Genomic DNA, 11,702 nt, shown 5'->3' with positions numbered 1-11,702 from the left:
GGGGAACCAGGGGTTGATATATTACCCGTTCACCACATTAGCCTCGAATGGACAGTGCATAAATAGGGGCGCTTTTAGACAGGTCCTCGGTTTGCACCTCTCCTGTTCGTGCTTTCTACACGCGAATAGCAGTTGCCTGGTGTTCCAACACGACCTTGATGATGCATTCACTCACCTCGCTCCTCCTCTCGACCCTCTTGGTGATCAAGGGGTCTGGCGTGCAAGCGCAGCCGGCCTGCACCAGAGATTTCCTCAAGACGGCAGCCGACAGCCTTCTCGCCGCGCAGACAGCCGGCAACCCTGCGCTGCTACAGCCGCTTTCTCCCTCAGTCGTCTACCACGAGAATTTTCGCAATGCTTCCCTTACGTCAGGCTCTTCCTTGACCCGTGCTACCAAGATCGACTTCTCACGCCACAGCCTCGACACGACACAATGCGCCACCTATACCGAGATTATCTCGGCCACGGGCGCGCAGCCTTACGTGATTGGCGTGCAGATGTTTTTCACGTCAGCCCAGATCATAAAGGTTGATCTCTTGTCCACCACCACGGGCGATTGGCTTTTCAACGCAACCGGAACCCTGCGCTGGGCATCCCGTGAGAATTGGGGGACGATCCCCGAGGCAGATAGAGACTCGAGAGAGGTGATCAAGGCCGCTGGGGATGCGTACTGTGACATCTTTCATGACAAGTCTGTCGTTGTGCCGTGGGGCAGGCCTTGTGCTAGACTGGAGGGAGGCGCCTATACAGGCAACGGTGGGCAAAATGACAGGTGCGACGTGGGCATCCCGAGCGGTGTGCAGCTGGTGGACCGGAGGTATGTGATTGACGAGACGGTAGGCGCCGTCTCCATTTTCTTGAGCTTCAGCGGCATACCGGACAGTCACGAGTTCCGAGTCGAGAAGGGAACGTTGAGATTTGTACATACGATTACCGTGATGAACACTGGCAGTGGATCTGGAAGGGGAAAGGGAAGCGGGAAGCGGTTGGCTCGTGGTGACGCATAGGCACGTGGGCATGGGTTGTTAGGTGAAAGGCCAGTATCGAGAAGGCCGGTTTCGACTTTGTCAAATGGCTGGTTGTACTCTCATGACATATACAAAACACAAAAAAAGGCAAAGCAGATGGAAGTTTCTCTTCAAGTTACAGTAAGGTACTACACCATGGTAAGGCCGTGACTAGCAGGACTCTCTCGGGAAAAGACCCTCAGAGGTTGTCACTCGATCCCGGTATGTCTTTTCCACAAACTCGAAAAATCTATCAACGTCGGTAGAAGTGGAAGCGATCCCGAATGAGACGCGGATAGCTCCAGCTGATGGCAAGCCAAGAACCTCGACAAAGTCATCCATCCCTCTCATCTGCGCTGTAGCCGTGGCCAGCCTACGCAGAGAAGCCACAGTCAAGCCCATGGCAGCCTCCCCGGCCCCAGGGTTACAAAAACACCCTGTCCTGAGTGAAATTCCGGCCGCTGCCGACTCTTGCCCGACTAATCGCTCGTCTACAACCTTACCGCCAGAGTCCAGCAGATTAAAAGCAACGGTGCCTCCTCGCATGTCCATATTTTCTGGTCCGTATATTCTAGCCATTGGTGTCCTGTCCAAGTGTCTCAAGGCGGCCAACCTCTTCAAGAACCAGCCAGTCAAGCACCTGACTCGCAGCCCAATAACCTGCATGCCAACTGCATTGATCCACTCCAGGCCAAACATCACCTCAGGAATGCCCAGGAAATTCACTGTCCCATCTTCGAATCCCTCAGCCCCCCTCGCCTTCAGATGCCAAGGGACCCCCACCGTGACAGCTTGAATGGTGCCCCCAGAGAACCAGGGCCTTACGAGCCTGGACAGGGCTTCCTTTTTCACAACCAGACAGCCCACACCGGTAGGGAACCCGAAGAGTTTGTACCAACTGATAATGAGAAACTCGGGCTTGGTAATAGACATGTCGAGCCTAGTGGTAGGCAGGTAGGCGGCTGCGTCGAGCAGCACATCATACCCTTGGCGTTGGGCGTAGGTGACCCACGCCAGTGGATGACGGACGCCGGTAAAGTTGCTTTGGGCCGGGTAAGCAAAGAGTCCATGGCGCGTCGTTTTTTCCAGTGGTCTTGCCGGTGCGGTGCTGGCACTTTGTGGAGGTACTAGTGACGATTGGCAAGAGGGCTGGAGAAAGGCCTTGTAAAGGGCAGGGCTGTCACAAGAAGCATCCTGGTTTGGATTGGTATCTGACGTGGAACAGCGCTTCATTCCATCCTCGCGGCCGGCAGCGTCACCTGTATTTCTTCTCCAAGGCTGGCACCCCAGAAGTGATTTGGCCAACCAGTTAATTCCAGTACTCATAGTAGCTTTCCGCCCCGGTCGTGCCGCCGAAAGAGCCTTTATGAAATCCTCGTCATTGATTCTCATGTCGGGAGATGAGAAGGGTATGTAAACGGTACTGCTTCCCTTCCTTCCTGCAAACTCCCTAAGTCCGTTGATGGAATTATGATTATCCGTCGTCAACACTAACTTCGTTTCTTTAGTGAATGCGTACGATTCTCCAACAAGTTTTGCGGCCTCTGTGGCGTTGGCTGTGAAGATGACCTCATACTCTTCCGCATCCGTATTCAGGTGCTGCAAGACTTTGAGCCGCGTAGCTATGATGGCATTGGTGGATGCTTGGCTGGAGGGGTTGATGCTGTGAGGATTGCCATAAAGCGTGGATGAAAGTCGAACTGAAGAGTGGGTCAGCTGGAAAGCAGAGGCAAGGCCTGATCCGGTATAGTCAAGATAAACATGGTTCTTCTCATCAAGGTGAGCATAGTGCTCGGAACGTAGTTTGTCGATAGAAGAAGTAAGAGTGTACTCGGGATATAGTTCTTCGATGGTGGGTGCCATCGTGAACCTGACTTTGACCAAGGTACCTACCGAGGTAGACACTTGGAAGAGAGATGAAGATGGGAGGCCCCTGGACTCAATCGCAACTCAAAATCGTCTGGGCTTGCTGAGGGATAAGTACACATCTGGAAGACCAGGCACAGACACACTGCCTGGATATATGGCAAAAGAAGGCACACCATCTTTTTCGATGCCGCTTTATGGACAAAAAAATGGTACTAGGAATGATGCTGAGCAAATAGGTAAAATTTATTGCACTGCCACACGCCACACTTCACGAAAGTTCACGTTTGCTCTTGACTCCTTGAGCTCTCTCGTTCCTGACCTGAGATCATGCAAGTAAGATTTCGTTTCTACGCTCAAACTGGTTAATTGATGGTCAGCCACCATTCTCTGGCCCCCTCTTCATGCTCAGTGGGTAGCCTAGCAAGAGAGAACAGCGTGGCATGAAGCCAATGACACCTGATTGTTCGGTGCATGACACATCGCAGCTGCTTGCAAGCTACGGGTCGGGTACCTGATCGCAAAAGGGAATCGGTCCGCTCGGTACTTTAGATTTTGTCATTTTACTCAGCACATCACTTAATCGGAGAGCATGCAAGTCAGACGTGATTGAAGAACTGCTATTTGTCAAGATACATGGGTCTCTCGAGATTGGAATGCCAGGAGCCAGGCAGATTCTTGCAGCTGGCTCGTGATCCAGTTGAACATGACCTTGAAGTGTTCGCCCTGCAGACTATTGGTCTGATCGTTATCTGCAACGGCAATGAGAGACGTAATTCCCACACCGCCAGCCGGAGAAGCCATAGAGGAGTCGGGTGCCAGGCTGCTTACTCTTCCCAAGCATTGTCATAACGTCATCCGTCTCACCCCTCCATCATCTGTATTTGAATTTGAAGCACAGATTTGATCGGGACCTAGGTACGTAGCCTACACTCTATATGATTTTTTTTGGTTATCTTGCCGCGTTCTCAAAGCCCGATGTTGTTGAGCTGAAGCTCGGTCCAGCAAAACATTCAGTCGCAACTCTTTCTCACTACCTACTTCTGTCATGCATTGAAGGACCCGTTGGTACTGTTGTGGCTGGTTTGAGGCTGGCGATCTACCTATCAAGATATTTCTTATCCCAATACCCATTGCTGGTAGCGAAACAGAGACGCAGATGGGCCTCCACACACACTCTTGTTGGGACCCCCAATGCAACCATGTGAGCTGAGCAGGATGCATTAGTGCTATGTTGCCTGGGTGTGTGAATTTGTCGACCTGTTTTGGAACTCTGACATCGCCTGCCATTCCTGTCTAGGGAAGATTCTGGAAGCTGTTTCGGCCAAAGTCACCAGACACAAAAATAAGCACATGTGAATCTGCCCAGGCCCAACGCGACGGTTCGGTGTTTGTCTCCATCAGACTTGTAGACAAAGCTCTCCGCTGCCGAGAAATATCTGATATCCCACCAGATTGAAAGAGCTACATGTCAGGTAAGCATCATGGCGCCCACGCTATTTTTCAGTGCAGTGCCGCCAGCATTCAGGCTTACTGGACACAGGTAGATGGTATCCATATCACACCCTGGGCTTCTTGATGTTCGGATGGTGGTTTTCAATGTAGGCGCTTGGAGAAACGAAAGGATTTCCGAGCTCCAACTACAGATAGTAGGTAGGATGCCAACATGAGCCACCAACCAAATATTTTGTAGGAGTGGAAACAAATCACATTGCTTATTCTCGGAACTTGGCGGGATGTTGGTGAGCGAGTCCGAAAGGGTGTTTACTCACCGACCCAACGCCTCCTTGACGTTAGCCAACCATGTAGAGGGTGGTGGAAAGCTCGGAATCAATAGTCTTGTCGCCTGGCAAAGTGTGGCAATGATAAGTCAGCCCAAACAAGGAGATCCAAGCTGTGAAATATGCAAAGAGCTTATCCCACATGGCACATCGCCAACCCGCTGTTGGGGAGGTAATCGTGATGACGGCTTGGTTATCTGGGACATCAGGATGCGGCTGGGGACTTCGGTATGCAAAGAAAATATGTGTGTATTCACCAGTACCGCCATATATATTGAATTACTAGGTACCCGGTGCTCAGCCCTCTACTCGGAGTCATGAAATAAGGCTCGAATAAATGGTGCGAAGCTACCCCGAAAGTACCTAGTTTGATCTTGGTCAGTTCTCTCTGACAAGAACACTGTGCCATTCCAGTGCCAAAACATGCTGCAAGCAGTCCTCAGCCCGGATGTTGTTCTCACCGCTGTCCTCCAATCCCCTTACCAGATTGTCCAGACACACTTGGACAAAAAACCCGCGCGGATTTTCCTCTTGGGTTCTTGGCACTATTTGTGCCGTTAGCCAGACGTTCAGAAACACTCTTCATGTTGGGGGTGGAGGCACATAGAGCGATTAACTTACCATGTGTCGGTGCGTGCTGACTTCCAATCCACCGATTGTGATGCCATTTTTGCGAGATGAACACGTCACTCGCCCTTCCTACCCTGCTGTGGAAAGCCATAAGTCCAATCAATACGGACAAGTCACCAGACAGCCCACCTGACACCAGGTTTGCATTTGGATTCGAATATACCTGAGGAACGAGCGAGGGAATCCAGGAAGGGTTTCTACCGACGACAGAAGGCACACCTCGCCCCTCGGAGTTGACATAACTGATGTTGGAGCCATCATCCCAGCGGCTAATATGCAGGAGGCTCCAGTAAAACATGTTGTCGCTGTCCAGGACATGGCGTACAACTCGCGAGTTACCAAGAGATGCGTCACCAGGCCCAACAATCACGGGTAGGTGGTTGCTACAGGAGAAAATGGTCGCTTGACGGCAAATAATGGGGTGGCCGGTGATGTTGCCTGCCGTATCGACTCGAACGATATGACCTTCGTGTCCTCGGCCAGGGCGGTACCTGTTGTTTTGATACCGTGGCTGCGTCAGCAAACTTCTTTTCTGTTTGGTTTCTCGTTTCGGTAACTCACCACCGATACTCATCAGCCGGAGTGATGACGCCGCCTTGCGGTTCCTGCAGATACCGGAATACCATTCCCGGCCATTCATCCAAGTACTCCTCCGCGCGTTCAGGGGGCATGAAGTTCAACCACTGATCTCGAAGTGGCTCGCTTCCGTGAGTCTGAGCCTCATAGTTGTTGTTGAGTTCGTTGACCACAAATAAGAATGAGGTGCCAGTGAGAGGTCGATCGCCAGCTTCATTTTCAACTAGGGTGGCACCAGAGACCTTGGGGTCGCGACCGCGATACTTGTTGCGGGAGCCATGGCTGAAGGAAGGGTGCTTATCACGGTAAATATGACTACCCTGACGAGAAGAAGCAGATTTGCTGCCCTAGGTAGAAACTCTGTCAGTTTAAAAGCTTCCTAGAAAAATGCGGCGAATGATCTTACAATGAACAGACTCATGTTTTAGACCAGAGCAAACAGTGATTGAGTAGGTAAGTAATGCACCAGGTAGGTAGTAATTGGAATATAGCCAGTGGCTGATCGTGTAGTGTCGAACTGGCAAGGGCAGAATACCTGACTCGGTGGCAGGCAAGGTCGTTATTGTTTCCTGCAGGCAGATACTTTCGGGCTCAAGCGTAAGATGGGACCGTTCCTGGCTTGTCAGGACTGCGCAGCGATATCTATCATAACTAACAGATTATTCTAGACATACCCCAAGTTATATTTCTATTCAGCTGCCCATGAAAGTGGGCCTTGCTACCATGATCTATAAGCAGATGACCACCATCAAAATCTTTTATACGGATGCCCAACTCTATGTTTTCACCTTTTTTCAGCGAAGAAGCATAATGTTTGGGCCCAAGAGTGACACACAATTTTGGCAAGTTCAGAACCTGTCTACCTTGGTTACTTGGATGAAAGTAAAACTGCAGTGAATGGTCAATCTACCTCCGTCGGTTGAGACCATGTGCCAGGCTCCGGTGCGCTTCAAACATCACCAATATACCTCTACCCCGTAAACGTTGTTTGTGCACAAATTGAGAAGGTTGGGCCAGGCTGGATGGTTCGGGCAATCCGAAATCAGCACCATGGATCAATTCCGTTGGGTTGGGCTTCACAGTAGCCGAGTATCTAGTAAGGTATAGGAATTGCGTTCGCCCAAGTCGCGCTTTGTGGCTTCGCTGCGGTAGTGATCATCATCATGCATGTCAAGACATTATAGCTGGTTAGAGGTTATGTGTGCCGAATGGACACTCATGGTTCATGCGCGTATCGATATTGCTTCGCCGTGTGATATGCCTATTGTTCTAACCAGGAACATATTCTGGGCCCATACGTGGCTGCACAATGAGAGAACCAGGCCAACCTCACGGTACCATCAGGATTTAGACAGCTATGAAGCTGCTTAGGTAGCAAAGTACCAGTTACCTGTTTCATAGTGATGAGGCTCGATTACGGGGTTGTTTGATTCATGTTCTCAGTGGCTTTTCATCGGGGACCAGGCAAACAGAACCCCCAAAAACCAGGTCTAGCAAGAGTGCTATCATAAGCCACGCCAATCACGAGGCACTACTTTCTCCAAGGTGGTAGCTCACTCGCGTCCACTTAGACTGCCAAAAGTGCCCGCTTCCTTGACGAGATAGAAACCGAGCAATGCTTTTGACTGGTTTTCTCAATGTTTTAGAATCAATACCTGGTAGGAGAGGAAGGTTACACGGTCCAACTTTTGCGGCTGGTCACGCCCAAACATGCCATGGTCATGCCGTTCTCACCCACTAACAAAAATGCCGCATCAAAATTTGGGTGGTGCTGTTTCCAGGAGGTGAAAGACGCCCAATGCAGGAAACTACCAAGAGGAAATATGCGGGTGTTGCTGTCCAAGGTGCAGATGAACCCGTGGCCTAGTCTGTGTGACCTGGACAGGCGTCGGTACAGCTATGAAGGGCTCGGTGCCCAAAGGTGGTTTCTGGGAGCATGTGACGTATGAAGGCCGGCTTTGGCGGACATGCAACAAGGGACAGAATGCTCTGACTGATGTCAAGCGGCATAGGGATACTCCACACATCTGTCGTGGAACACGAGTCTTTTATTGAGTGATGCGTTGCAGATGGAAGGATATGTATGATGGCTCGCACATCAGGTCAGGTGTCACGGTGTCACCTGTAGGTTTTGGGCAGATACTGAACGCAGACAGCCAGACAGGCCAGACGAAGGATTTGGGGCAGTGTCTTGTTAATGATGTTGCACCTGGCATGTACTCTTGAAGGAATCTCTCAGCGTGCATGCTTTTGACCACCGTTCTGTCTGTAGTGTCACGTTGCGGGGTTAGTGGTTCAATGCCAGGGGCCCAAGGACAAGCTCCTTATAGGCTACCCGACATTCTTGGAAACCGGAGCCTACCTGATGCTGAAAGCATTTTGAAACTGTCGGGACTTGTAGGAACTCACCGTAGGAACCACACCGTGCAGTAAATACATCACAAGAACTAGATACTGTCCTTTGCCACAAAAAACACCAAACAAGCCCAAGCCTTGTTTCCCGAGGTCAGTCATCACTTGATAGAAGCCATGCCCGGAAGATTTGATCGCAGTCGTAGATTAGGAGGTCGTATGCTATTTATTTTACTTACTTCAACATCGCGGCAGTGTGGCTCGTCGATTGGTTCTTGTCACCAGGCAAGGTATGTCACAGTTAAGCCAACAGGCAAGCCAGACCGTGTGCGGGGCGCAACGCGCACAGCCAATCGCTAGTAGAACCAATAGGACGGGAGTAGCCTTACCTGTGGGATCATTGCCAAGGGTTAATGATCCAGGAGACCACGAGGTCTATATATACGGAGGAACTGGCTGGTGTAGATAGACAGTTCTGCAGTATGCAATTCACACTTTCATTCACGGTATCTTGTGTTTACATTGAGACATCTTGTTGTGCACTGTTTAGCTGCACCGAACCAGGATTATTCAGAAGTGCCTTCAACCAGTGTCCCTTTCAGAGGTTCTGGATAGGGGTTCGTCACAACGGCTCACCCACAAGCGCTCTCAACGGCTCCCGAGACTCCTCACCGGATCTCCGGACAGACTCTTGACCGGACCTCCGAACAATGAGCGATACGAGCACCTTATCGGCAACGAGATCATAGATCCAAGCCACTGGGGCCACCGAGCGATAGGGAGCGATAAGGATGATAAGGAAGTTCAGGTGCTCATAAAGAGCCCTCTTCCAATTGCAATGGTATTCCTGCTTCTTTCTTTCCTTAAGATATAATAAGTCAAGTCAGTCAATAAGATTGATCATTTACAGTATCTTATATATGAGACTACAACATCTCAGTTCACTACTCTCTGTATTTGCAGGTAATACCTGTTGCACTTTCTTCCTTCGACAACCACGTCGTCGTACTTAGCAGCACAGTCCGAGACTCGCCAAGTTCTTGGGTAATTGCTTCACCCTCCTGTGACCCCTGTAGTAACAGTGCTCTCAGCGACCCCATATAAAAACATAATATAAATTATAACGTATATTATAAGCGAGTCGTACATATAAGCGAGTCGTACAGTCTCCACCACGACGCGCCCTCCTTACACCTAACATCAATTTTTTCCACAACCCAATATGCCTCCTACTTCAAAGGAAGCCAGGATACTCTTAGCCCTTGAGGCTCTTCGAATCAATGAAAAATTAAGCCTCCGAGCTGCAGCTAAGCTCTACAACGTACCAGCTATGACTCTCTCTAACCGACGCGCCGGCCGGCCTGCACGACGCGATATAACACCCAATTCGAAAAAGCTGACTCAATCGGAAGAGGAAGCTATTGTCCGATATATTATTGAGCTATGTACGCGAGCTTTTCCACCAAGATTGCGTAGTTAGATGATATGGCCAACCAACTGCTACGCGTACGCGACGCACCCCTGTTACAACCTGCACCAGGAATGGATACAGACTGCAAGGCAGTACGCCGAAGGTGAATATGACAGGATGATCGAAGGTTGTGACAAGCGTCTCAGACACGGGTTCACTGTCAACAACAGGTTGTTCTAACAAAGAGCTACTGAAAGTAGATTGTAGACAAATGAACTTGAATTGCTTGCATGAGGAATCAGATTCCTCGATACGGGGAGCGCCCGGCGCTCCCCCCTATTTATGTCAAGCTGTCTACATATATTTCTGAAGTATCTTTGTACCTTGCTCAGTGTGCTCAGTGGTCTTGGCCACTGATCAGACTGAGCAACTCCTGATTGGTTGCACGGGGGCTTGTGGGTCTTTCCATCCCTGGCCCAATGATTGGCTGAGGTGCCCAGCACCTCGGGTACCACCCAGTGGTTCCTGTATAGGGGTATTACGCTTGGGACGTAACATGGGTATTATCTTCGCGGGCATGGTAGTTACGACCTCGGACGGCCTTAGTAAGGCGAAACTAGCCCAGCCTGGTAACCGCGAATGGGCAACGGTAATCCAGGGAGTTAATGCCCTCGGTTGGGCCATCCCTCCTTTTATCATCTTGGCCGCGCAGTACCACCTTGCCAACGAGGCACTAAGCAAGCGCAGGAGAGCCAAAAAAACACGTGTGCGGCTTGGAGGATCACTTACTGTGCAGGATGCACACGATCTACTAGACCAGAAGGCCGTGGGTGGGGAGGCAGTGGAAGAAACGCAGCTGGATGGTAGTGGTGTAGGGGGTGCTCGTACAAAGGTTCAATGCTGTGTTGTATGCGGCAAGCCTGGCCATAATGCACGTACTTGCCAGGAGGCTGTAGAATCGTCTGATTCGGCTGTTTCTGATGTAATTAGAGTTGATTTCTAGTGTTGTTATGTTGCAATTGAGGATAGTTGTTGTAGGGTGGTGGAGACTGTACGACTCGCTTATATGTACGACTCGCTTATAATATACGTTAATCGTTAGTATTTAAACTAACGTGGTTTATAAGCGAAAGCGCCAGATAAGCGAAAGCGCCACGCAATTGATCCACACGTAACATCTCCCTTCTTCATCCTCCTTCTCTACAACTGAACATGCCTCAAAAAAACGATGAAAGTAGCATAATCTTGGCCCTCGATGCGATGAAGAATGACCCGAAACTAAGCCTAAGAGCTGCAGCAAAGATCTATTCTGTCGATCATCGGAAGCTGGGTCGCCGCAAGCAGGGTCAGCCATCACGACGCGATATTTCAGCCAACTCGCGGAAGCTGACTACTCTAGAAGAGTCTGTTATTATTCAATATATTATCAACCTAGATTTGAAAGGATTTCCTCCTCGCTTGTCTGGTGTGGAAGATATGGCCAACCGATTGCTTGCCGAACGCGATGCGGGACGCGTCGGCGCGCTCTGGGCGCACAACTTTGTTAAACGGCAACCAGAACTCACTACGCGTTTTAATCGGAAGTACGACTACCAAAGGGCCCTATGCGAAGATCCAGAGGTTATTGGCGGCTGGTTTACACTTGTACGGAACACAATTGCGAAGTATGGTATTCTGGAGGTGGACATCTACAACTTTGATGAGACGGGGTTTATGATGGGTCTCTAAAACGCCAAACAACCCAACTGAAGCCTCTTCACAATCTAATCTCATCAAGTCTCGGATTGCACAGCATCAGAATAGCTCTCCAACTGAGATTTTAAAGGCAGTTGACGTCCTTGCGAAAGGAACGTCCAGGATAATGCATCAGTTAGCATTATTGAAGGTAGAGAACCAGAGTCTCCGAGCAGCAAATGAAGCACTAAGCAAGCGCCGAAGGGCCAAAAAGCAACGTGTTCGGCAAGGAGGATCACTCTCTGTACAAGATGCACAGGATTTGCAGGGTCAGAGAGATGTTGAGGCGCAGATAATGGAGGAAACGCAGGTAGGTAGTGGTCGGAAGCCGAGGACCGAGACGCG

At 50.2% G+C, this 11,702-nt stretch overlaps 3 protein-coding genes across 3 annotated transcripts; 1 reads left to right on the top strand and 2 right to left on the bottom strand.

The window, feature by feature from the left end:
• Positions 1-158: 158 nt before the first annotated feature.
• On the top strand, positions 159-1,007 carry QC762_001200 (uncharacterized protein; the record flags this gene model as incomplete). Its single annotated transcript, XM_062882935.1, has 1 exon — positions 159-1,007. One exon carries the CDS (start codon positions 159-161, stop codon positions 1,005-1,007), a length of 849 nt encoding a protein of 282 aa, XP_062746623.1.
• A 171-nt stretch (positions 1,008-1,178) lies between these two features.
• QC762_001190 (uncharacterized protein) lies at positions 1,179-2,870 on the bottom strand (the record flags this gene model as incomplete). The annotated part of the gene is made up of 1 exon (XM_062882934.1): positions 1,179-2,870. One exon carries the CDS (start codon positions 2,868-2,870, stop codon positions 1,179-1,181), a length of 1,692 nt encoding a protein of 563 aa, XP_062746622.1.
• A 2,015-nt stretch (positions 2,871-4,885) lies between these two features.
• Positions 4,886-6,822, bottom strand: QC762_001180 (uncharacterized protein). Its single transcript, XM_062882930.1, has 5 exons — positions 6,771-6,822; positions 6,267-6,715; positions 5,846-6,207; positions 5,276-5,775; positions 4,886-5,199 (listed from the first exon to the last, which is right to left on the bottom strand). Exons 2-5 carry the CDS (start codon positions 6,279-6,281, stop codon positions 5,033-5,035), a joined length of 1,044 nt encoding a protein of 347 aa, XP_062746621.1. The 5' UTR covers positions 6,282-6,715; positions 6,771-6,822; the 3' UTR covers positions 4,886-5,032.
• Positions 6,823-11,702: the final 4,880 nt, after the last annotated feature.

The sequence above is a fragment of the Podospora pseudocomata genome (assembly GCF_035222375.1).
Source record: "Podospora pseudocomata strain CBS 415.72m chromosome 2 map unlocalized CBS415.72m_2, whole genome shotgun sequence".
Taxonomy (NCBI): domain Eukaryota; kingdom Fungi; phylum Ascomycota; class Sordariomycetes; order Sordariales; family Podosporaceae; genus Podospora; species Podospora pseudocomata.
Note: the sequence above shows the minus strand (reverse complement) of the source record. Positions and strands in the feature narration are given on the sequence as shown.

Bases quoted from the DNA above. Each gene is read 5' to 3' on its own strand.
- QC762_001180 (XM_062882930.1), bottom strand. The intron at 5,776-5,845 runs GTGAGTTACCGA...TCAAAACAACAG, and splicing joins CCGGCTGATGAGTATCGGTG to GTACCGCCCTGGCCGAGGAC. The intron at 5,200-5,275 runs GTAAGTTAATCG...CGGCACAAATAG, and splicing joins TCAGCACGCACCGACACATG to TGCCAAGAACCCAAGAGGAA.